Source organism: Thalassophryne amazonica, chromosome 9 (assembly GCF_902500255.1).
Source record: "Thalassophryne amazonica chromosome 9, fThaAma1.1, whole genome shotgun sequence".
Classification (NCBI taxonomy): Eukaryota; Metazoa; Chordata; class Actinopteri; order Batrachoidiformes; family Batrachoididae; genus Thalassophryne; species Thalassophryne amazonica.
The window spans coordinates 78,355,239-78,381,129 of record NC_047111.1 but is presented as its reverse complement, the minus strand read 5'-3'; the positions used below and the strand labels follow the sequence as shown (position 1 = coordinate 78,381,129).

The 25,891-nt window shown below is 38.9% G+C and overlaps 2 protein-coding genes across 3 annotated transcripts in view; both read left to right on the top strand.

Moving 5' to 3' along the window:
- The window catches only part of LOC117517457 (palmitoyltransferase ZDHHC15B-like), a 46,398-nt gene extending 40,636 nt beyond the window's left edge, over window positions 1-5,762 (top strand). Inside the window, exons 10-13 of one of the 2 annotated variants that reach the window (XM_034178478.1) lie at window positions 122-208; window positions 5,080-5,162; window positions 5,455-5,495; window positions 5,574-5,762. In XM_034178478.1, the coding sequence (XP_034034369.1) occupies window positions 122-208; window positions 5,080-5,162; window positions 5,455-5,492 (208 nt within the window). In that variant the 3' untranslated portion in view covers window positions 5,493-5,495; window positions 5,574-5,762. The remainder of the gene's footprint in view (window positions 1-121; window positions 209-5,079; window positions 5,163-5,454; window positions 5,496-5,573) is intronic. The other variant, XM_034178477.1, reaches the window with a different exon arrangement.
- Window positions 5,763-15,261: 9,499 nt separating this feature from the next.
- LOC117516586 (organic solute transporter subunit alpha-like) lies at window positions 15,262-24,649 on the top strand. The gene is made up of 8 exons (XM_034177448.1): window positions 15,262-15,435; window positions 16,159-16,310; window positions 18,228-18,301; window positions 19,036-19,194; window positions 19,305-19,416; window positions 19,499-19,645; window positions 24,365-24,470; window positions 24,558-24,649. Exons 1-8 carry the CDS (start codon window positions 15,360-15,362, stop codon window positions 24,632-24,634), a joined length of 903 nt encoding a protein of 300 aa, XP_034033339.1. The 5' UTR covers window positions 15,262-15,359; the 3' UTR covers window positions 24,635-24,649.
- Window positions 24,650-25,891: the final 1,242 nt, after the last annotated feature.

Genomic DNA, 25,891 nt, shown 5'->3' with positions numbered 1-25,891 from the left:
CTAGTCCTGTGCTTCTTTGCATGGACCTGTACACAAATTATGCCAAAATAATAACGGAACAAGAAATGTCCTCCTATTCCTGACATGTTGGGTCATGTTTCCACTGTGTCTGTCTGATCAGTTTGGGAGATGGCAATTCCTTTGTCACCAGACTGGTGCATATAGACCCTGAACAAGCTAACAATGTCCTCCAGCAAAACGGCAAAAGGTTAGTATGCTTTAAAATTATATTTAGAAAATATTTTATGTGTATGATGACAACAGTTATTTCCTTCTCCGGTTTGTCCAATTATTGGTAACGTCAGCCTTGTTTTTAATTTGCTTGTTGCCTGGTCTTGGTCTGTTTTTGGATTTTATTCATGTTTTAAGTGGTTGGCTTTTGATTGTTATTACCAATCTGTCATTATAATCTAACCAGAAATGGGAGTTGTTTCAAAGTGTGGGCTGTGGTTCATAAATATGACAAAGGTAACTTCTCAAGACTCTGTTTTGCAGTTGATTCAGCACTGCAAGTGGTTACCATATTTTCATGACTACATATCACATCACAGCATTAGTCACATCTGTCCAAGAATGCATCATTTAGAGAAAAAGAAAGAATCTCTCTCTCTCTCTCTCTCTCTCTCTCTCTCTCGCTCTCTCTCTCTCTCTCTCTCTCTCTCTCTCTCTCTATATATATATATATTATTTTTTTTCCCCCATATTGGACTAGTTTCCATGATAATTAGTTCGAAACACGTATTTTCTTTACAAACCAGAAGCTAAAAATGCTTTAAGAAAAAGCAAGTTGGACATGAGTGTACTCCATAAATATCTAAAGTAAACAGCATCGAAAAAAACACACAGATTGAAAGCTTTTTACCAGCTAACAACCAGACCATCTGCTAGCAAGTTCTTCATGGAGGTGAAGCGAACAAGACTACAAGCCGTTAGCAGCTTTCATATTCGGGCGATACTGTTACTGTGTGTATATATATATATATATATATATATATATATATATATATATATATATATATATATATATATATATATATATATATATATATATATATATATAAAACCACTCACTTGCTCGGTCTGTACAGGGATATTAGACCTCCGTGTTTTTCGCTCATGACAACATGTCAGTCTGATATTTCCCCATACAGACCTCACAGCCTGTTAATAATCCTTTAATATGTATGTGTGTGTGTGTATGTATATATATATATATATATATATATATATGTATATATATATATATATATATATATACCCTGCGATTTTGCAAGTTCTCCACTTAGAAATCATGGAGGGTTCTGAAATTTTCATCTTCACAATGTATGATTTTTTAATAATGTATTTGTGTTACTGCTGCAAATAAGTATTTGAATGAGTATTTAATTTTTCTTTAAGAAGCCCTCTTATTCTGCAGTCTTTACCTGTATTAATTGCACCTGTTTGAACTTGTTACCTCTATAAAAGACACCTGTTCACACAATCAATCACACTCCAACCTGTCCACCATAGCCAAGACCAAAGAGCTGTCTAAGGACACCAGGGACAAAACTGTAAACCTGCACAAGGTTGGGATGGACTACAGGACAACAGACAAGCAGCTTGGTAGAAGACAACAACTGTTATGATTATTTATTAGAAAGTGGAAGAGACACAAGATGACTGTCAATCTCCCTCGGTCTGGGATTCCATGCAAGATCTCACTGTGTGGGGTAAGGATGATTCTGAGAAAGCTCAGAACTACACAGGAGGACCTGGTCAATGACCTGAAGAGAGCTGGGACCACAGTCACAAAGATTACATTAGTAACACATGAAGCTGTCATGGTTTAAAATCCTGCAGGGCAGCAAGGTCCCCCTGCTCAAACCAGCACATGTCCAGGCCCGTTTGAAGTTCACCACTGACCATCTGGATGATCCAGAGGAGGCATGGGAGAAGGTCATGTGGTCAGATGAGACCAGAATAGAGCCCAACCGTGAAGCATGGGGGTGGAAACATCACCCCCATGTTCACAGGTGTTCAAATACTTATTTGCAGCAGTAACATACAAATAAATTATTAAAAAATCATACATTGTGATTTCCGGATTTATTTTTTTGGATTATGTCTCTCACAGTGGACATGCACCTAAGATGAAAATTTCAGACCCCTCCATGATATATATATATATATATATATATATATATATATATATATATATATATATATATATATAATCTTGTCCAGGGACACAGACAGGTAGCATGAGCAGGATTTGAACCCAGGTCTACATATTGGCAGACCAGCTTCTTAGCCAATCAGTAACCTGCTCTACTGCATTGGTCTAGAAGTTGCATTTGTTTTTGTTATTTAGTGTCATGCACTGCTTCATACAACAAGAAGCAAAATAAATTTGGAACAATGAATGGAACAATAGCACAGTGATAAGCTCTACTCAAAACATCTTAATGTATGCAGAGCTTCTTCTTTTAATTGTTTTACAGTGGTAGGCACCCAAATTACTTACTGCCACCTTCTGCTCTGGAGTGTGGATCAGACAGTACCTCAGTATACAGGAGTAACTTGTCATGTGTGTAGATGGTGCCATCTTATGGCCATAGATGATAATGCAGTATTTTTGACATATGGGTGATTCTTTAACTACGGGCACTGTTGGCCTTGTAAATGTAATTTCCACCACACCATTGCCTTACAATATAAAGCGCCTTGGGGCAGCTGTTTGTTGTGATTTGGCGCTATATACATGTGCTCTGATGTCACTGTTTATCTCCATAAAAACTACCCAAACAGTCTTTCATACAAACTGTTTAAAGGGACATTACAGTGTTGTTGTGGAAATTACGGCAATAGTGTGGGACAACTACAGTTTGTTTAAAAAAAATCACAACAGTTGTATGACATTGAATACCCCAATTATGTTTTGATTATTTTACTGATATTTTATTCAGAGATATTTAAAACATTAGAAAAAAGTTTCTTTATCATTCATTTTTATCATTGAAGACTAAAAGTCTGGGTGTGGGACAAGCACAAAACGGCAATATTTGCATATAATGATGCTGAAAAAAGGTGAAAAAGTCATCATAGACTACTAGAACAAATTTCTTAACACACTTTCATTGTAAAGATAACTATAAAAGTGTGAAATTTCCTCTTTTTTCTGTTTTTCATACAATATGATCAAAGGACATAATAAGTGCCTGTAGTCTAAGAATCACCCATATAACTTGCTTCAAAATATAAGTCACAGGACTGGCCAAACAAATTTAAAAGGGTGAATTATAGTCTGGAAAATATGGTTTCATAGCTGTCAGTCTATACGGTTTGCCCATATTTTGTATGCGCTGAAGTCATTTTTCACCCTGTACAGGGTGAAAATTTAAAAGTTGTGTTTTTGTTGTTGTTGGTTTATTATGGAAACATTGTTCATTTTTGTTTTGATGTCAGTCATTTGGTCTGTAAATAGAGTTTTGGAGAGCAATAACTGTTTTAGATGTCTGTGCCTTTGCAAACTTTTTTGCACAGTTTAAACAGCACCAGACCAGAGGTTTATTTATTTATGTTCAAGAATGCCAAGTAATCCTGTCAGCGCATCACCTGTGTGCATATTAACTTGTTCTCTTACTCTGAGGAATAAAACAGCCTCCTTAATGTTTCCTGCTGCGCTGTGACACATGCAGGTAACATACATATTAATACTTTTCATACCAAAGTTAACTTGCTTTAATAACTGTCAGTGTTAAATCTCAAATATGGGAGTTTTGCTTTTACGGGTGTTCACGCTCTGGTCGGCTTTAAAGATCATTAATTTGACAGCCTCATGAAGGTCCAACACATTTAATACAGTCTAAAAATGTTTGATCCATGATGTCTTTCATCCACATTTTAACCTTCAATGGATAGATTTAAAAATGAAATGGTCTTAGATCCCGTAAGACAATGATTCATATTCATATCATATTCATATTCATATTCATGTGTTTGACATTTAATGGGATTTTGAAATATTTTCAGTTTTTTTTCTTTTTTCACTATCAATATTTCAAAACTAATTGCTTTGTTGCTACTTCATGTTAGTTTTCTCTTTTTTGTTTTTCAAATTTTATGTTCTCAATTTTGATAATTGAAATCACAATAATCACTATTTTCACAATAAAATTTAATAATGTTGTGAAGTTTATTCATTGTAACTGTTGTTTTTTTGTCCTTTCATTGATCTCATTCCAATTATACCCAAGGTTTTATTTATATATGCAGAATATGGTTTTTATTTTTAGATTGGCAATTATAATATACAACTTGACTTTTCTTAAACACAGAATGATTTTCCATGGGCAGACATGGTTGGGTTTGTAAGTGATAACTGCAACACGATGCTTGGTTTGAATGACTGTACTTTCCAGGCAAAAAAAAGAAAACATCCGGATAATTTCAGCTATGTTTTGGAGTCTTTTTTGCTTCTCAGTATTGAAATTTGTTTTTACTATTTTGTCACGCGTTCCAGACACTAACTCAATTCAGTTACTAATGCTCAGTTATTTGTAGTCGTTCTTCAGTGTTGATCAAAATTTAGTGGCTGTCTGATTGTAAGTTCAGCAACCAGCATTGCTTGAGGCAGTACAGTGATGCCTGTTGTTATATATACTATTCAAATGGTATAAATATTGAAAAAAAAACTGTTGTCGATAGCTGCCACCCTCTTTGTAAGACTCTCAGTGGCCCAGTAAGGGCGGATGGGTCCCAGAGTAAGGTGAACCCCTCAAAGGGCTTGACAGGTATGCGGTCTTTATATCATAAGTGTCTTGACAAAAGTTGCATCCACTATGCATCCAACCCTGTTCTTCCTGAAATACCAACCAGAGCAGTGCAGTCTTGCATTCCTGTTAATACAAATGCCAAACTTTTAAAAAGTAATGTTCACTAGTTTTTGAAAAATCAACCAACTGCTTTTTACCCCCGTGAAGGTTCGTATATCACCTGTCTAACCACTTTGCTCCCTGGAACAGGGGCGATATTGGCTGCAGTTCCTTTCAATTTAGTGTACTGGATTCTAAACTTTACTGTGATTTTTCATTTCAGTCCCGTTGATGGAGAGACGATCCCTCCTGTGCTTGGTAATAATGCGCAGTTCCCAGCTGATGATGATGGCAAAGACAAACCTGGTATGTTGTAGCATGTTTTCTTCTGTTTCACTCACAAGAAGTAAAACTTCATTTTACTTCTAAAACTATTAGAAGTAAAATTCCAAAGTTGGCGTTGGTGGGGATCTGGATGTGAATCTTTCTTTGCCATGATATTCATGTTTCGGTGTGTATATAAACTTCTGACAAACACTATTTTCCTTTTGTAGTTTGTTTTGATAAATCCCCATTCATCTGTCTCAGATTTATCTACTCTCAAAGAGACTTTAAGAGTTTCTGAAACTTGCATTTTGGCTTATTTTTTGTCTTTCAGACACAGGACAGACAGTGACAGTGGAGAATGAATTGTAGCAGGTACATGCAAATGACATACTAGATATACTGTGATTTTTTTTTATTATTCTTTTGACTTATTTTTGTGTTGATTTGTAGTTTGTTGTCTGTTGTGCAGGTCACCATCACATCAATCATTTAAAGGGCAAGTTCACTTTTTACAATCCTAGTCATATTAAAACATGGTTACCAATCAAGCCTTTGAGTGTTTTACACACCTTTGACAACTGCATTGTGTGAAAGGATTCCCATTTTAGAAAAACCTCTGTAAAAGGAATAGGCTGTCAGCAGTACAAGTAACACCTCGGTCAACCTAGCTACAAGACACAGAGCCAAAGCGACCAGCTGCCATTAATATTCAATTAGAGTCTGCATTTTACAGTATTTATAACAGATAAGTGGTCAATATGCCATCAGCTTAATGGGGCAAAAATAGACAAGAAATCTATTTTTTCAAAATACAGAGCGATGTGACACGGTGCGTGACGTATGTTGGTTCGTTGGTTGCTTGAACAAAATAATCCAAGACAATGGAATACGCTCCTAGACAGCTGTATTTTTGTATAAATCTGTTTGGCATTTTTTCTATTATATTTTGTAAAGGTTAATGACAAATAAACACTTAAATCTGAAAGCCTTGTTTTTGTAACCAGATAATACTTCTGTGTTGATTTACAAGATATCGCTAGCAAGCCAACTATCAATACAAGAGTATCAACACGGTACACGTTGTACTGAAAGAAATCAATTGAACTTTGGTTCCATCAAACAATCAAGCATGGAGGAAAAGCCCGACAGTGTCAGGTTTCTGCTTCCTTTATAAGCTATCAACATTATGCACAGTAATGCAGAGTTAAGGCCCCCTGACACTTGCATGCACTCTGCCCTGCAGGAGAGTAAACCCGTCTTAAACTCATTGTAAACCATTGTAAACTGTGCGCAGCTTCGTGCACGTGCGCAAAGAAAATTTTGAAATGTTCAAAATCTCCATCACGGATTAATTACGTGAACTTCAAGTGAACATTGCACAAACAATTCAAAAATACTGCGTGAGTGCGAGTGACTGCATCAGTGCACTGCATCAGAGTGCAGCTCGTCTGAACAATTATAATGAGAGATTAAATCTATCATAAATGTACTTTTACAGCTACTTATAAGAAGGAATGCCCATGCAACTGTTTTACCAAGCTATTACAGTATAAACATTACCTTTTTAGACTGTTCCAAATGCATTCTCCACCTCATTAAGTGCACATGACAGAGAGAGAAAAGCTGCTGCTGTAGATTCCTCTGTGATTCCAGAAGTGAATAGAGGTGTTTTCAGCAGCCACCTCAGAGAGAAAATGATTAATCTGCTACGAAATAATTGTTTTATATACACAGCGTCCAGCGCACAACACATGACATCCAGCAGAACAAAGCATGGCGTCTAGCTGGGAACACAGCGGGTGGGATCGTCACAATGAAGTGTGTGCAATTGTGCAGATCAAAGTCGTGCAAGTGTCAGGGCACCTTTACCGTGAGTTGGCCAAGCCTGGAAACGCCCATCAGTGATCACCGCCATCTGCTTGTTGCCCTAATTTTTAGCAAATCTGACCATAGGGTCAGTCCAACACAGGCTCTGAGGCCCTTTGATGCTGTGCTTATCCCCAAATACTGTACCGTGAAGCTGATGACGTATCTTGTCCAAGAGCACAGACAGGCACCATGATCAGGAATCAAACTCTTTTCTATGTATTAGCAATCCATCACCTACTCCACTGAGCTCCCTGCTCTGCTACATCTGCAGTAGAAGCTTAAATGAACTCTAAACTGCTTTTCTCCTAACTTTAAAAAAGATATGTTCCTGGTGGTATTATAATATTAATGTGGGGACTTTGTCAGTGAGCTACATCTGACAAACAAACTGACTGGAACTAACTTTATACACTGATGTCCAGTCCATACACTCTAAAAAGTAATTCAGTGGCTTTGTATATCACAGTAAGAAACAGCTATACTGACTTTTCTGAAACACAGTCAGTTGATTGTTTGAGTTGGATATACCAAATGAAATACCTAAAAATGTAACAGTTATTTTTGTCTTAACTTTACATTTATTATTTGAGTTTATTTCATTGGAATAAATTAGCCTTTGCTTAACAAATTATATTTCATGAAATATAATTAATTTGCTTGGTAAATTTCATTCAAAATATTTGGAATTTTGATTTCACAGCCTTTTTAATTTACTCAATATTTTTACGTGTAAAATGTTTCACCAAAAAAAAAAAAAAAAAATTGAGTAGAACACAGTAACAGTTTTTAGAGTGTATAAGAACTTATATTAGAAAAAAAAACACCTCACCACCACCTTCTTTCTTCTTTGTCTTTCAGCTGTTCCCGTTAGGGGTCGCCACAGCAGATCAATCGTTTCCATCTCACCCTGCCCTCTGTATCTTCCTCTGTCACACCAACCACCTGCATGTCCTCTCTCAGCACATCCATGAACCTCCTCTTTGGTCTCCCTCTTCTCCTCCTGCCTGGTGGCTCCATCCTCAGCATCCTTCTCCCTATATATCCTGGGTCCCTCCTCTGCACATGTCCAAACCATCTCAATCTCGCCTCTCTGACTTTGTCTCCAAACTGTCCCACCTGAGCTGTCCCTCTGATATGTTCATTCCTAATCTTGTCCATTCTTGTCACTCCCAAAGAGAATCTCAACATCTTCAGCTCTGCCACCTCCAGCTCTGCCTCCTGTCTTTTTGTTAGTGCCACTGTCTCTAAACCATACAACATAGCTGGTCTCACTACTGTTTTGTAAACTTTCCCCTTCACTCTTGCTGATATTCTTCGGTCACAAATCACTCCTGCCACCTTTCTCCACCCACTCCACCCTGCCTGCACTCTCTTCTTCATCTCTCTACCACACTCTCCATTACTTTGAACAGTTGACCCCAAATATTTAAACTCATCTACTTTCACCACTTCTACTCCTTGTAACTGCACTATTCCACTGGGCTCCCTCTCATTCACACACATGTACTCAGTCTTGCTTCTACTGACTTTCATTCTCCTTCTCTCCAAAGCATATCTCCACTTCTCCAGACTAGACTCAACTTGCTCTCTACTCTCACTACAGATCACAATGTCATCTGCAAACATCATAGTCCATGGGGACTCCTGTCTGATCTCATCTGTCAACCTGTCCATCACCACTGCAAACAAGAAAGGACTCAGAGCTGATCCTTGGTGTAATCCCACCTCCACCTTGAATGAGTCTGTCATTCCGACTGCGCATCTCACCGCTGTCACACTATTCTTGTACATGTCCTGCACTACCCTAACATACTTCTCTGCCACTCCAGACTTCCTCATACAATGCCACAACTCTTCTCTTGGCACCCTATCATAAGCTTTTTCTAAGTCCACAAACACACAATGTAACTCTTTCTGTCCTTCTCTGTACTTTTCCAACAGTATTCTCAAAGCAAACATTGCATCTGTAGTGCTCTTTCTCAGCATGAAACCATATTGCTGCTCACAGATCTTCACCTGTTTTCTAAGCCTAGCTTCTACTACTCTTTCCCATAACTTCATGCTGTGGCTGATCAGCTTTATGCCTCTGTAGTTACTGCAGCTCTGCACATCACCCTTGTTCTTGAAAATAGGAACCAGCACACTTCGTCTCCACTCCTCAGGCATCCTCTCACTTTCCAAGATTTTATTAAACAATCTGGTTAGAAACTCTACTGCCATCTCTCCTAGACATTTCCATGCCTCCATTGGAATGTCATCTGGACCAACTGCCTTTCCACTCATCATCCTCTTCATAGCAGCCCTCACGTCTTCCTTGCTAATCTCTTTTACTTCCTGATTTACTCTCACCACATCATCCAGCCTTTTCTCTCACTCATTTTCTTTATTCATCAACTCTTCAAAATATTCCCTCCACCTTCTCAGCACACACTCCTCACTTGTCAGCACATTACCATGTGCATCTTTTACCACCCTAACCTGCTGCACATCCTTTCCAGCTCTGTCCCTTTGTCTGGCCAATCGGTACAAGTCCTTTTCTCCTTCCTTACTATTCAACTTCTTGTACAGCTCGCAATATGCCTTTTCCTTTGCTTTTGCCACTTCTCTTCTCGCCTTACGCCGCATCTCCTTGTACTCCTGTCTACTTTCTTCATCTCTCCGACTATCCCAAAACTTTTTCACCAACCTCTTTCTCCTTATGCTTTCCTGGACCTGTTCATTCCACCACCAAGTCTCCTTGTCTTCCTTCCACTGTCCAGATGTCATACCCAGTACTGCCCTAGCTGTCTCCCTCACCACATCTGCAGTACTTTTCCAGTTGTCCAAAATTGCTTCCTCTCCAACTAGTGTTTCTGTCACCTGCTCGCTAAATTTCACACAACAGTCTTCCTCCTTCAGCTTCCACCATCTGATCCTTTGTTGAGCTCTCACTCTCTTCTTCTTCTTTACCTCTAAAGTCATCCTACAAACAACCATCCTATGCTGTCTAGTGACACTCTCTCCTGCTACCACCTTACAGTCTGTGATTTCTTTTAGCTTGCATCTCCTATAAAGAATGTAGTCCACCTGTGTGCACCTTCCTCCACTCTTATATGTTACCCTGTGCTCCTCCCTTTTCTTAAAGTAGGTATTCACCACAGCCATTTCCATCCTTTTTGCAAAATCAACTACCATCTGTCGTTCCCCATTCCTATCCTTGATACCATATCTACCCATTACTTCCTCATCACCTCTGTTCCCTTCACCAACATGCCCATTGAAGTCTGCTCATATCACCACTCTTTCATGCTTGGGCACACTCTCCACCACCTCATCTAACACACTCCAGAAATCTTCTTTCTCCTTCATCTCACAACCTACCTGTGGGGCATATGCACTGATGATATTCATCATCACCCCTTCAATTTCCAACTTCACACTCATCACCCTGTCAGACACTCGCTTAACCTCTGACACATTTTTAACATACTCTTCCTTTAAAATGACCCCAACACCATTTCTCTTCCTGTCGTCACCATGGTACAACAACTTGTACCCACCGCCGATGCTCCTGCTCTTACTTCCCTTCCACTTGGTCTCTTGCACACACAATATGTCTACCTTTCTCCTCTCCATCATATCAGCCAGCTCTCTCCCTTTACCAGTCATGCTACCAACATTCAAAGTCCCCACTCTCATTTCCACCCTTGTAGTTTTCTTCTTCTCCCGCTGTTCGTGGCAATGTTTTCCTCCTCTTCTTCGTCGTCTTCGCCCAGCAGTAGCCCAATTTCCACCGGCACCCTGTTGGGCAATAGCACCGGTGGCGGACGTTGTTAACCCGGGCCGCGACCGATCCGGTATGGGAATTCGATTCTGAGTCTGCATAGTTGGGTTGGCTTGTTTTACGCCGGATGCCCTTCCTGACGCAACCCTCCTCATTTATCCGGGCTTGGGACCGGCACTCAGAATGTACTGGCTGCACACCCCATGTGGCTGAGTTTAGAAAAGACCAGTTTGGTGGTGGTGAGGTGTTTTTTTTTTTGTTTTTTTTAAGAAAAAAAAAACACCTCACCACCACCAAAGTGGTCTTTTCTTCACGTTTTGTACCAGTAACATATGTAACATACCAATGATAATAAAGTAGGCTGACTGTGTTATTTTGTTGCTATTTTGAACATACAGTGGGATTACCTCCAGGGTCACAACTCGTATACTGATACTCATGGATTAAAGTCATTAAAAGTTCTCACATATGAACAGTCATCAAAGGTGAGTCAAATATTCAGAGGCTTGATTATTGACATTGTTTTGATACGACAAGGGTTGTAAATAAGTGAGCTTATGCTTTTGATGCCTTAAATGAGGACCATCAGCATCTCCACAAGAGCCTTCTTCTGACCTGTGTTTGTCTTTGGCAGAACAGTTACAAGCCAAAGATCTTTTACTGTATGTAACTGGACGTGTTGTGTGTTTTAACCAATTTACACTATTGGTCTTACTAAATTTAGCGAAGTAGTTCAGAGATTTCTTATACTACAGAAGTGTGTCACCAGAAGGGGTACAAACACTGTATTTGTTAGCCAAAAACATTCCATTTATTACATTTTCAGTTGCAGCTTCTGAAATCCTTTGGGCGGCTTCTTTTTTTAAAATTCAGATTAGTCACGGCTTCATCGTGAGCGTTGATTTTTGACAGTATTAATCACAAGCTTTGACTGCGGGAATGTTTGACTTTGTGTTGTGAGAGATTAATGCTGGAGTAAAAGGTTCTTAAAATGGTCCAAAATGTCAACACAGAGAACATGTACAGTATATCAGTTTTACGATATTTCGCTGAAGTGAAATTAGTCAGTTTGCAGGTTGTGTTATTTAGTTTACATTTTGCAAGGTTCTGTTTACAATTTTAGAATATTTATTGTATTGCTGTGAAAATCTTGATCAAGCATACAGTATAAGTAATGGGAACTGATAAGAGGACCAAGGCAAATTTAACTCCAGATAAAGAGATTTCATCTCATTCCTAATAATTAAAGTAATCTAGATAGATCACCAATAAATCAGCAGCTATTATAACCCACTGTAAATATTTGCAACTGAATAATTTTCATGTTTTTTTAATTATTTAAAATTATATTTTCTTGTTTGTTGTTTATAGTGGTAATAACTTGTTTGTAATATTGATGCTTATTTTGCTTTTTTGTGATAGTAATATATTATAGAAAGCATATTGTTTTCTTGCTATTTATTCTGCTAAAAGGCTTGACTCAACGTATGTCGTTTGTTTTGGGATAAATTGAACCAGTCTTGATATGTATTTTTTTTATATGTCATGGATTAAATCTGTTCTCCTCTTTCCACTTGTTTTTCCAGTTTGATAATGTAATGTATTAGAAAGCATAAGCTGGTGCACAAAATGAAACCACTGTAAAACCATTCAGGGTTGAATAGCAGCAAGGTCAAATACTTTTGTTGCATTATGTTCTTCTCAGTGATGGAGGACAGATAAGATGCACTTTAAGTACCAGAGATCAGAGAGCAGTGTAATCACAGAAGCTCCTTTTTTCACTCATGATGATTGTTTTATGGCATTCCCTTCAGTGGAAATGACAGACAACATGTGGCTTGACTGAAGCTGAAGCTTGTCTTTAACCAAGAAAGGCCAGGGCTCAAACCCACCACAGCCATGTTCCTTTCTGTGCAGTTTCTCTGTGCCTTCTTGGGTGTCCTCTATGTATTCCAGTTTCCCCCCACCATCAAAATGTGCAGATTGTTTATTTTTTTCTTTAATCCTTGTAGCTCAGGAGTCGTGTTAGGAAAGACATCCAGTGTCAAATTTGCCATATGCATCAATATATAAATTGCATAAATCAGAAATCCATATTGCCAGCTCGGCAGAGATGGAGACATTTGATCTGTTGTGGTGACTCTAAACAAAATGGGGGCAGCTGACAGAAAAATAAAAGAAGACTATTCATCTATTCCAGGGAGGATCCATTTGCTGGATGTTTTAGATAGTGGAGTCAATCAAATTTAATGAAAGGATCGAGACCAGCCTGAATTACATCTATAGCATAAAAGTTTTTTTTTACTTGAGAAAGGTTAGAGTACATTTTTGAAATTGTGCAGAAGGGCATTTTTGAGCCTTGTCTGTAATAATTGCTTTTTTAAAATAGCACTTTTGAAAACTAAAATTATTCACATATGATGTATCATCTGCATTGTTATGTAACAATAAATTTATTGGAAAACCATTCAAGTCTTGTTCTTTATTGTGATCTCAGTCAGCAGCTGATTTATGGTATTTAACCCATATGCACAATATAATAATACAAACAGAAACATGGTTATGCATCTGCTGCCAGTGCGACCACTGGAGCAGCACTTGGTTCAGCCTTTACTTATGCGTAGTGTTTGTTATTTGGAGAATTGCTGTGAAATAAAATGCAATGTACATACGTAATGCTCAGACGGCATGTTGCATGTGCAACGCTCAGTCTTACAAATAAAAGTGACTGTTGAGTCTCTACAGTTTATTTATTTATATTAAAGCTAAAACCTTAACTATGTTATAAAAGCAGCTACACACAACAAAGCAGGGAGAAGGATCTGGTGGTACGAAGATAAAATCTCATCAGTAGTTACATTTTCTTGAAATATTTACTGCTCTTCACTTTTTCAAGATGATTGCAACATCAGACTTCTGTTGAGTGTTTTGACACTAACTGCATGCTGTAGGATGTGAGCTGTGAATGAGTGACAGCTTTTTGGCTGTAGTTCAATTTTCATGTGACAGTAATGTGGTAAACTGGGTGCAGGGTTGGCCAATGGTACATGCCAACAGGAAAAGGTGAATGACCTCACGGGTATCTCCTGAGCAACTCTCCTTTGCTGTGTAAGAGTTGTAAAAGATGCAGAACTGAGCTTTCCTTTGAAACCATTTGACATATGAAGCTTTGATGAATTGAAAGGCTTTGCCAAATTGGGTCCAATGCTTATGTTTAATTTTAACAAACAAAAGGGCAATAGACACAACCTAGGAGTATTTAAGAGCATTGTTTATATCTAAAAACTAAAAAACATCACTCATTTTTTTTCGTTAATGTAGCTTATAATATGCTCTCACAACTCCCTGTGCCATCTTTTATTTTTCTTTGTCAACTTGAGAGCGTCAGCACCTGATGCGTGTGGTATATACTGTATATTGTTATTACGTCCGCCAAGCACGCAATAAAATAATTGCCATTTATTGATTTATCTGTCTGTTAGTAGGATGACATCAAAACTACTACACAGATTTTGTCTAAATTTTCACCACAGATAGATATTAGGGCATTAAATTTTGGAGGTGATCTCTGATTCGGATTCTGGATCAAGATTTCACTTTATATAGGCTTTGAAGGATTCTGTCAAAAATATTTCACGGATTCTCACCAAATTTACACCACCGATAGATATTAGGGCATGGAAGACTCCACTGAATTTTGAAGGCGATCCAGATTTGGATTAGCGAACGTCAGAAATCTCTGCTCTTGTTGCTCTTGTTTTATTTTATTTTTGATGCCTCACCTCAGTGTCTACTGGAGTATTATTTCCAGCAAACTTTAATGTCTGTTTTTAGGATGCCACCTGACCTAGATTTGTGTACTGCAGACTTATGACCTATTTAACTTAAAAATTGTGGCTGGATAACATGAAAATAATGACTAAATATGGCAATTTGGGCACAAATAAAGGAATGTTAGAATGTTCAGTCTAAAAAATTTAAATTCTCAACAACGCAGCAGGATGGTTGATACATTTTAGATGGATGATAGAAATCTTTATTTTCAGACTGTTTAACAGCAGTTAGATTGTAGAACTTAAAAAGCACATTCTCAGGTCCACACCACTCATCATCATGTAACTTTTTTTTTTTCAAAAAGCTGTGAAATTAGACATAAATAAATGGAAACTTTGAAGAAGCTTAAACATGAGGCCCTGAATTGTAAAAAAAATTCATTGGTTGATCTTGAAGCCAATCTCTTTATTAGTTTATGTCTTCTTACTTTTTACTGGCGAGGAAACAAACACACCTTGTCAAAGTTCAGTTATCCTGACTCAGTTCAGTGGTCTCACCCATTTAATAAAAGCCCTGAACTTGGTTTATTTGAATCACTCTGATACAAACCTGTGAATGAATAACAACACAAGTGGACTGCTGTGAGGTATGTCATCTCATGTTCATTCAACTACAAGCCAACTACAAGGGTAAAGTACAAAAGAATGTAATACTTCAAAGTAAGACATGATTAAGAGAAGTAGACTGTTCAGCTTCTCAGACAGAAATCTGACGAAGGCTTTTAAAAATTTCTTTCTATTCAAGTTGTACAGGAGGAAACTTTGTGTACCATGGAGGAAAATCTCAACATCAGCATTGATCCCGCATGTTTACAAAAGCCACCGCTTGCTATTGACATGATAAGTCGTAAGTTACTCATGTTCGTGTTTGTTGATGAAATCACCTTTTCAAAAGTCTGAGCTAATGGTAATATTGTCTGACACTGAATGTACCAAGTGAGCAACATGCCAAAAATACACAAACATCTGCACTGGATTTATCTCATTCTTTTTTTAACGGGGATGTTTAATTGAACTTTTCCTCATGTAGAGAAGCTTGAATCTTCGACTGGACTGGGTTGCTTGACGCGAGGACGTTTCGCTTCAAATCGCAGAATCTTTCTCAGCTAAAATTCTTGCTCTGGTAGTCTGACTTCTGTCTTAACTCTTGTAGAGAAGAATAAACAGAAACCACAAAAGCTGGAGTTTTAAACCTAACCAGACCCCTCCTACCGAGAGGCAGACTGCTATAGGCTAGTGACTAAACAATAGCTCTAATTAGCACCTATTGTGGTCTAGTTAGCACCCTCCTAATGACAGGGCAGCTGTCCCTCCTAATGATGGGATGGATGCCTCTCCTGATGGCTCCCTTGACGACTCTCCTGATGACGTGAATGACTCATTACCATGAACAAAAGACTGAAACTGCTTTGACCTCATTGTACCCCAGTACCCCATTGTAAATGGGACAAAGCATTTCTCAGACCCCCTCCCCGGTTAAGGCTGGGTTTCAACTGTTTCACATAGAATGCCTCCTTGACCCCTCTCTCATGTGATCCTCTGTTCTCCCTTTCTCCTCTCTTTAAATCAGAGCTGAGTGTGTTTGGAGTTTGTCTCTACTCCATACTTACCTTCATGTCTTGCATCTCCTTGCTGCTGTATTTGGAACAGTGTGTCTACATATACAAAAAACTGCCCTACCCCAAGAAGACCATCATCATCTGGATCAATGGTGCAGCACCGGTAAGGTTTACTGAGGTACGAAGGGCGATTGAGAAGTTTGGAGCCTGACCAAAAAACGTAGGACGTGGTTCTCCAAACGATATCTCGTTGTTACTTATAACTGTGTTATTGACAATGACAACTAAAGTGTTGATTGATTGCACCCATTGAGTCAAGGCATCACACATTCTCGAGAAATGTTGGTTTCTCAGAAAGTGAAAGATGGAGAACCATTGCCTACATTTTCTGGGTCAGGCTCAAAAGATTTTCATCGCCCCTCGTAGATCCTGATTCCTACAACCCCTGGCAGAAATTATGGAATCACCGGCCTCGGAGGATGTTCATTCAGTTGTTTAATTTTGTAGAAAAAAGCAGATCACAGACACAAAACTAAAGTCATTTCAAATGGCAACTTTCTGGCTTTAAGAAACATTATAAGAAATCAGGAAAAAAATTGTGGCAGTAACGGTTAGTTTTTTAGACCAAGCAGAGGGAAAAAAAATATGGAATCACTCAATTCTGAGGAAAAAATTATGGAATCATGAAAAACAAAAGAACGCTCCAACACATCACTAGTATTTTGTTGCACCACCTCTGGCTATTATAACAGCTTGCAGTCTCTGAGGCATGGACTTAATGAGTGACAAACAGTACTCTTCATCAATCTGGCTCCAACTTTCTGTGATTGCTGTTGCCAGATCAGCTTTGCAGCTTGGAGTCTTGTCATGGACCATTTTCTTCAACTTCCACCAAAGATTTTCAATTGGATTAAGATCCGGACTATTTGCATGCCATGGCATTGACCCTATGTGTCTTTTTGCAAGGAATGTTTTCACAGTTTTTGCTCTATGGCAAGATGCATTATCATCTTGAAAAATGATTTCATCATCCCCAAACATCCTTTCAATTGATGGGATAAGAAAAGTGTCCAAAATATCAATGTAAACTTGTGCATTTATTGATGATGTAATGACAGCCATCTCCCCAGTGCCTTTACCTGACATGCAGCCCCATATCATCAATGACTGTGGAAATTTACATGTTCTCTTCAGGCAAAATTAAACAACTGAATGAACATCCTCCGAGGCCGGTGATTCCATAATTTTTGCCAGGGGTTGTATATGGAGCCAAGACTATGTTATTGGTGTTGCTGCAATGACTTTCCAATGGCCTAGGACTTTTTTTTTAATTTGTGTGAGTGTGTGTGTGTGTGTACTTTGGATCAACATTGATAATCATGGATTCGTTGTATCACTAATGAGTTGCAGATCACAAAGTAGGTTGCTGACATTATTGCCTTACTCTTGTGGATTTTTCTAACACCCTGGATAGATGTTAATTCACTCAAATTTACTGCTCCCAATAATAATAATAACAACAATAATAAGGATTTCTCGAATATGACGCACTTGTCAAGCTGACTATAGGGCTTAACAATGATTTTAGACTAATGTTGTAAAAAAGAAAACTTTTAATTTAACTCATATACATTCAACATGTATATATTTGAAATAATTTTGAGTGACAATGTAAATATATGCAAAATACTTAAAAAATTTCAGTTATTAGATCACATAAGTTAAGGTATAGCAAACCAATCAAGTTGGTTTTACTTACCAATTCAAACTGATTATTATATTGTTATTATTATTATCATTGTTAAAATTTAATGATGTGAGGTAAATAAATGGTTTAAGGCATTTAATTGGGTTGTAGTATTTTTGAGTCTCTATTACACACAACTGGTAATCATAAAGTCACCCAATTACCTAAATCATTATGTCAAGTGTCTTGAGGTCACAGTTTTTAATTATATTTTAGAAATTTCACATCAGAATAGAAGATACACCTTATATTAGTGTATCCTGAGTACTGTTTCAGCACTGATTGCACTAATACTTTGTTAATACTCACTTTTGTACTTTTTGTTTGTTTCAGGTCATTGCGACTATGTCTTGTTTTGGGATGTGGATTCCCAGAGCTGCCATGTTCACAGACATGACCTCTAACTGGTATGTGTCCTATCATATCCTGATAATACGTAGTAGCGTAGGTTGTGCCAGCAAACTCAGATATAATTTTACATACACTTTGGCAAAAACATTCAAACTGTTTCCCCTACTTTTATTAAACATGAAAATCTGATTTTTGTAGACATTGATCCCACAACACAGTTAATACACAGATTAGGCAAGTTTGGTAAATTTGGTCCCAAGCACCTTAGTTAAAGTGGCAAATGCTTTGACAAATGGATGACCAGTGCTCTCGATTATAATCTCAGGATTTTCTTTCACCAAAACATTAAATCTAGGCTTGCATCTCAGATGTACCTTCTGGGAAATTGTAGCTGAACTTTCAGGTCTTCTTTTTAAGAAAATCCTCCTCTGTACCACTTCATCATGAAGTTGTATAATTGGTGATGCAAAATGCAAAACATGCACTGTGCACAATTTCTCCATTAACAGCCACAGAAGCCTGTAACTTCTTCTGAGTTGTCTGGGTGTCTTGGTGTCTTGGTGCCCATTATGTATGCAACCCATCATCTTGGCTTTTATATTTTTAATTAATTTATATCAAGCTGTAGAGATTTGCTTTGAGGTTGAATATAAGGAAGCCTGATTTACTTTTTGTATTTGAAATAGCATAAACAAATTAAAATGTGTGAAATATCAAATAGCCCAATTCTTTTGGAAGGCACTGTAATTCTTTTGTGGTTGCTGTGTATAAGCAGTGTTTATGTGTGCAGTTATTTTGCAGTGGTGGTTTACAAGATTATGATTCTGATAATTGAAGAGTTTGGAGGTACTGAAGCCTTTCTGAAAAGGTTTTCTGGCAAGACCTTCAAGATCAACACAGGACCATGCTGCTGCTGCTGCCTCTGTTTACCCCATGTGCCCATGTCACGGTATTTCTGTCTAATGGCTCACAAAGTGTTTGTGACAAATAACTCAAACCTATTTACCATGTGTGTCAGCTGCACTTTGTATTGTGTGTCATTGTATATCTTTTTTTAAGGCGGATGTTGTTCTTGATGAAGTTGGGAGCTCTTCAGTATGCCATTCTAAAGACAGTACTCTCTGTCCTCGCCATCATATTGTGGACCAATGACAACTTTGACCCCTCAGATGTGGGTTTGTGCACAATCTTTCTGCATTATCTCCTTGTACTCTCAACTTAAAGTCCATAATAATCTTTCTTCACTTCTTCAGCTCTCAGTCACTGGTACATCGATATGGATTAACCCATTTATTGGTGTCCTTACTCTCACCTCGCTTTGGGCTGTTGCCATCCTTTTTAACAATACAAACAGCAAGCTGAGGAGCCTCAAGATTATTCCCAAGTATGCATTCTATCAAGTAAGACAACATCCTATATGTCTTCTCCAAGGGGTACTTCACAAAATGTAGATAGTGGAGTAAATCAGGCTAGATCAATCATTTGTGATTATTACATGAAAACATGTGATACTGGGTAGCAAGGAGGTGATAAACTATGCAATGTGACTTGAACCAACCTCATCATAGCACAGAAGCCAGTGCTTGTCATAGAAATGCGCTTTGTGTGCCTTTAAATTTTCCTTGGAATATTCCCACCTCCCACAGTTTCATATTTATTCTTTTTCTCTTTTTTACACCTGGGGCAGCCTGTCAATGTGCGTGCCGTGTGCTCGCTCACTGCAGTCTGTCGCAACAGCGATATATGTTTTATGTATGTCCACATGAGGACAGCAAGCAGACACACCTTGCATCACAGTGGACAGTTGTAAGTTCATGTCCGTCCAAACATGGTACGTGTTCCCCAGCCATGACGTCCAGAACCAGAGATCTCAACAGCTGCAGCTGTCGGTGGCCACACCCCGTGTCAGTTAGACGCACACACCAGCGTGTCACTCTGTGTCTGTGTTATGTGATCATTCATTTTTAGTTATTTTTACTGCTATTTAGTTATTACCCTCCACACATCTACAACACATCTGCCACATGTGTTGTGGATGGGGGGGAGCGCAACACATACGCGATTCACACGCATGGCACATGTGTTGCGGGGGGAGCTGACACTCTGGCACGCCACATGTGCCTTGCTGTTGTGCAATGCCACACTTGTGGGGGCACTTAGACAAATTTCACAGCCAGCTTTAAAGGGATCGTCTGCTCACTATTTTCGTGCTAACAGTGTGAATGGCCACACATTTCTAAGTGCCAAGTGAGTGGTGTTAGATGTTTGTGTGTGTCACCTGGAATTTTGCCGACACCTGCCGCGAGAGGGTTCGAATGGGCTCTCACAGGGCACACTCTGTCTTTCAGCCGCTGGTGTGTTCAAATAGTTGTAGCAGCAGGTGTATGAGGCGTTAGAGGCAGCTACAATTTTACACGTATTGCATACAATTCCTGCTTCATGCTCAATTCAGCCACATTCGTATTATGTGTGAAGGGACCCTAATCCCCGCACTTCCGCACAATTTATCATGTCAATGCAACCTGCTTTGTTCTGCGTGGATGCCACGCTTTGTGCCGCTGGTTACCGCGTTAGATAAAATAATAATTTCATAGAGGATTAATCAATTGCTCTCAGAACTTGGGTTATGAAACCATCTCTCATCGCAACCAGAATCACAGAAAAATTATCTGCAGCTGCAGCTTGGCTCGTGCATGTCATGCGGTGGAGAAAGCATTTGGAATAGTCTCAAAGGGAATAATTTGTAATATCTGTATTGTAATGGATTGGTAAAACAGTTGCATTTTCATTCCTTGTTATGAGTTAGATAATGTATCTGTAAAATTATGTTTATTATAGATGTAACACCACCTCCTCATAATCGTTCAGATGCGCTGTGCTGCGGCAATGAGACGCACTGACTCGCAGTGACACAGTGTTTTTGAATAGATTGCACAATGTTCACGTCTAGGTCACAAAATTAATGTGTGCCAGAGATTTTGAACATTTGAAAATTTTCCTTGCGCACTTGCATGCTGCCGCACACAGCTCATGCACAGTTTACGATGACAAGAAAAGTGCAATCAACAACACTGGAACACTCACAACAAACCATGAACAGATGCAGGAACAAATGAAAATGAAACCCCAACGATGAACCAAACGGAAGTGACTTAAATACTACTACTTAATGACACACAGTTGAAAATAATTAAGACGACAGGTACAAGTACTAACAAAAAAGGAAACACAAGGGGGCAGCAAATACCACAAAATAAGATACTACCTCTAAAGAAAGCAAATAAGATGATTAATACTTCTTGAACAGAGACACAGAATGAACCAAACAACAAATGCAAGAACCAAAATCGAAAACACTGGAATGTGAAAAACACTGATAGGTAACATCACAGAGACCCAGAGGAATCATGGACAGAGACACGCCCACACTAGATGATACTAGACATATGCAAGAGACAGACGCTGGAGGGATTCACACCAAGACACAAAGCAGGAAGACACGACGCATGATCACACAAACACCAGGCACTAACATTACACACACGATCAGACAGGTGACAGAACAAACACGCACACCAAGCTCACACAGAAGGAGGGGGCGTGACCACCACAGAACTCAGACAGGGGAAATGGTGATGGACATGACCAGTGACCCACGACAGCAGGTGCACGTACAGACCAGAGAACCAGACAGATGAAGGAGGATGCAGGGGTGAGATACAGAGGACGTAACAGTTCAACACAGAAAAGACACCAACGGGCAGTGGAGCGCACACACAGTTCAGTGTTAAGGGCAGTGGTTTGTAAATATATTTTAAAAGCCAAGTGGCCTCTGTGTATGAGTATGCGTGCATGGATATGGGGAGAGCTGACATTTGCCGTTTGTATTTTGGGTCAAGGATGAACACCGTGAAAATGGAAAGTTGATAGGACTAATATTTTTTGGAGAAATTAGGGATATTCGGTAATAACAGTGAACAATGGATGTTGATAATTAAATTCTGGACTCACACGCCATTGCAGCAGTGGCGGGTAAATCAGAGGCGTAGGTTTGCATATGGACCATAGGGACAAGTCACAACCAATATTTTGGGGATGGCAAAATAGTCCCTACCAATATTTAGCATTTTTGTTTATATAACAAAATCATTCACTATTTTTTTGCGAACTCGATACTATAATTTTAGTCGTCACGTTTTGTGTTTTCGACGTGCCAGAGTGACAGGGTTACCCATGTTGCAATTTCATTGGCTCACGTTCTTCTCACATGGACGTAAACAAAGCGCATCTCGTGGCAGGCAGTGCTTCATTTGTAAAGTGGGAGGTCCCGGAGCGCAGAGGATGGGTGGCTCCGGTGCAGTGTTGCCAGATGTACGATAATTATCGTATTTGTACGATAGTTTTGCCCTCTGTACGATCTATAATGGGAAAAAACCCAATATGTACGATAATTTCAGTTGGTTGCCCAAACACGCATCTCTCTCTGACACCCAAGAATCATTTTGCAGGTGTTGCACTCAGGCGGCATCAAAGACACACCACACACAGGGCTGCTGCTGGCTTTGGGCTGCCGGGACAGTCATTTGAAAGCCCGCCCCCTCCGCATACAAAGTAATGAGTTCCCATCCAATCTCTGCAGGACAGGACAGGAAGATTCCCCAACCAACATCTTTTTTTTTTTTTCTCGAAACTGTATTTCAACAAATGCAATAACAAACGAACAAAACACAAGAGCAAAGAGATATACAAGAAAAATAAAAAAAAAGTTCAAGTTCCTTGATGGAGGTGTCAACATTTTTTCTGTGTTCAACAAAATCTGCACAAGTGTCCATGGCATCGGATGACGACAGCGACCTCGAGGTTGAATTCGACTCTTTCTAGTCTGGTAATTAACACGTTTGTGTTACTTCACAGTCTGGTAGTGCATTTGCTTGTGCATTTGCGTTCTTTTTGTGCCATAGTTTCCCCATTACTATAATTACTGTTTAAAAATGTGACATAAATTCTTTGTAAATTAAAAAAAACGCTAAAATACCTACGTTGTATGCGTTTTGTTTGTGTACGATAATTTCTCCCAAATACGATAATTTTGAGGTTTTGGTACGATAGTTTCATATTTCATATCTGGCAACACTGCTCCGGTGCAGAAAAACAAGAAGGGCGGGGGGGAGGGGTTGCGAACAATGCTGTGCGCCACACTTAAAATAACTGCACACACCTTCACAAATGACACTAATACCCTGCCTTTTCCTCAAAAAAATACTACATTATGTTTGCTGTCTGTCTATGTCCTTTTCTGTCACTTTTGCGCTCTTTTTCATACTTTTCCCTCGTTTTCAAAAGTCACCGAACGCACTTTACCGTAATATATGCAACATATAGCACACTGTTGGAAAGCACGGGTTCTTGGCTTGCTGTCAGTGTTGAAATTTTCAGAGTGAGGGCTTACATGAGAACTTACGGTAATGAGAATCAGCGGCGCACTAGTGTGAAACTTCCGTGTTTTTCCTCTGCGTTATGACATCACAGGCTTACGTTTACCGTAATACACCATATATATCATTGGAAATCCCTTTTTTTTTTTTTTTTGGCAAATTAGGTTTTTTGTTAGCTCCACAAGTATTTTTTTTTGTTGTCTTGTTCTCTCAGGTGTAGGCCTATAGAATAGATTCGTGATTTTGGGTGCAATTAAGCTATTTGTTTGTTTGCCTACACACTAATATTGTAAATAAAGTGTTAAATTATTCAGCATTATGTCATCATATGTTATGTATTATGCTGTACTTGTGCGTCTAATGGTATGAGTGGGTTAGGGGGTGATGGTGGTGAGCAGGGGGCCGGGGGGGGGGGGGTGGGTATTGTCCCTACCAAAGCTGAGACCAAACCTACGCCCTTGCGGTAAATCATGTATACATTAAAGCTAAGGGTCTTTGTGTACATGTATGTATGTATGCGCACTTAAGGGCCCTTGGGCAAAATCCTTAATCTTCAAGTTGTTCTTTGTGTGTAGTTGAATGCCTCGTGGCAGCACCTTCACTGTGCTTCTGTGTCATTTTGTAAGTACTATACAGTGTATCATTATGCAATTATGTCACAGGTCTCACTTTGTTTCTCTTTAGATAGTACTTATACTGAGTCAGCTGCAGACGTCTATCATTAACATCCTGTCCTTGGATGGAACCATCGCCTGTTCCCCTCCGCTCTCATCACAAGCTCGTGGATCCAGTAAGCAACATGTCTGAAGTGTCTCTCTGCACCTGCTGCTGAAGTGAAATTTATCTAATGTAATCTTTTTCCCTCTTGCCTCCTAAGTGTTGAGTCAGCAGCTGATGATCATGGAGATGTCCTCATTACTCTGGCCACTCGCTTTTTTACCGTCGTACATATGATGAGCTTCCCTCTGAGTCATGTGAGCTCGAAAATGACATCAAGACCATGACGGAGCAGACAGGTCTGAGCCCAAACTAATCAGCGTCTTAACACTGACAACCGAAAGCAAAGTTACTGTATGTGTAGTTTGAACTTGTGTATTTATCGGGGACTGAAAAAATAGCTTCTTTTTTTTTTAAATACAAGTATGTTGAAATGTCACTGTAATGGAAAATTATTCAAATGTAAGTGAAAGAACACAGTTTTTAGGCTTGAGTCTACAGCTGATTTTTGTAGATGATATTGTATTCAATGTAGTCCTAACAGTTCGCTGTGCAGGGAAGGAAGCATTAGGGCAGAGGTCTTCAACTGATTCCAGAAAGGGCCGAGAGGATGCAGGTTTTCTTTGCAACCACCCACTCCACCAGGCGATTTCACTGATAACCGATTCCATCTGCTCAAAGTGATATTAATCAGTGAAATGACACACTGAATGGTCCTCTGGGCAGAAAAATGTTTTTGTGTTGTTAGCACATTTGTTTTGTTGTGGCTATTTGCAATGCATCTGTGTTTTTGCATGCATTGTGTGAGTTTGCAGCAGACAATTTGGTTTGTAACAGTGGCACAGATAAGTAGTTTTTTTGTTGTTTTTTTTTGCTAGAATCAGTCACTTAGTGATACAGGCATAATATTTGGCATGAATGTTCTTCATAAACCAGTGTTTGAGAAAAAGCACAAGCCACTTGAAAATCCAATACGGCGACCAGGTAGGGGTTAGTGAAGATCACACAGGGGTCAAATTTAAAAATGCTCCAATCATATTAAAACTATACCACATATTTGTCTGACCATAAAGACTCCAAAAGGTTTTAGTTTGGACTATCTCTGACTGAATGTTATGGATTATGGGGTAAAACAGCAAGAATTTTGATAACCAATAAGTTGCACCACTTTTTTTTTTTGTTTTTTTACCAAAATTGGAGCAGTTTTAACTTGTGACCTCTGGACAAACTGAAATTGATTTTTGTCCACCACTTTTGTTGTTTTTACCCCATAATTCCACAGAAGTTGCAGTCATAGATAGTCCAAACTATAACTTTTTCAAATCGTTATGATCAGACAAATAATGTAGTATAGCTTTTAATATGATTGGAGCATTTTTACATTTTACCCCTGTGTAATCTTCAATTGGCTCCTACCTGGCCACCTATTGAAACTTCAAATGGTCCCATATGCTTTTTGAAGAGTAGTGTCTAAGGAGTATTTGTGCTATTTGG

Bases quoted from the DNA above. Each gene is read 5' to 3' on its own strand.
- LOC117516586 (XM_034177448.1), top strand. From the start codon at position 15,360: ATGGAGGAAAATCTCAACATCAGCATTGATCCCGCATGTTTACAAAAG. The intron at 18,302-19,035 runs GTATGTGTCCTA...TTATGTGTGCAG, and splicing joins ACAGACATGACCTCTAACTG to TTATTTTGCAGTGGTGGTTT. The intron at 19,417-19,498 runs GTGGGTTTGTGC...TCACTTCTTCAG, and splicing joins ACAACTTTGACCCCTCAGAT to CTCTCAGTCACTGGTACATC.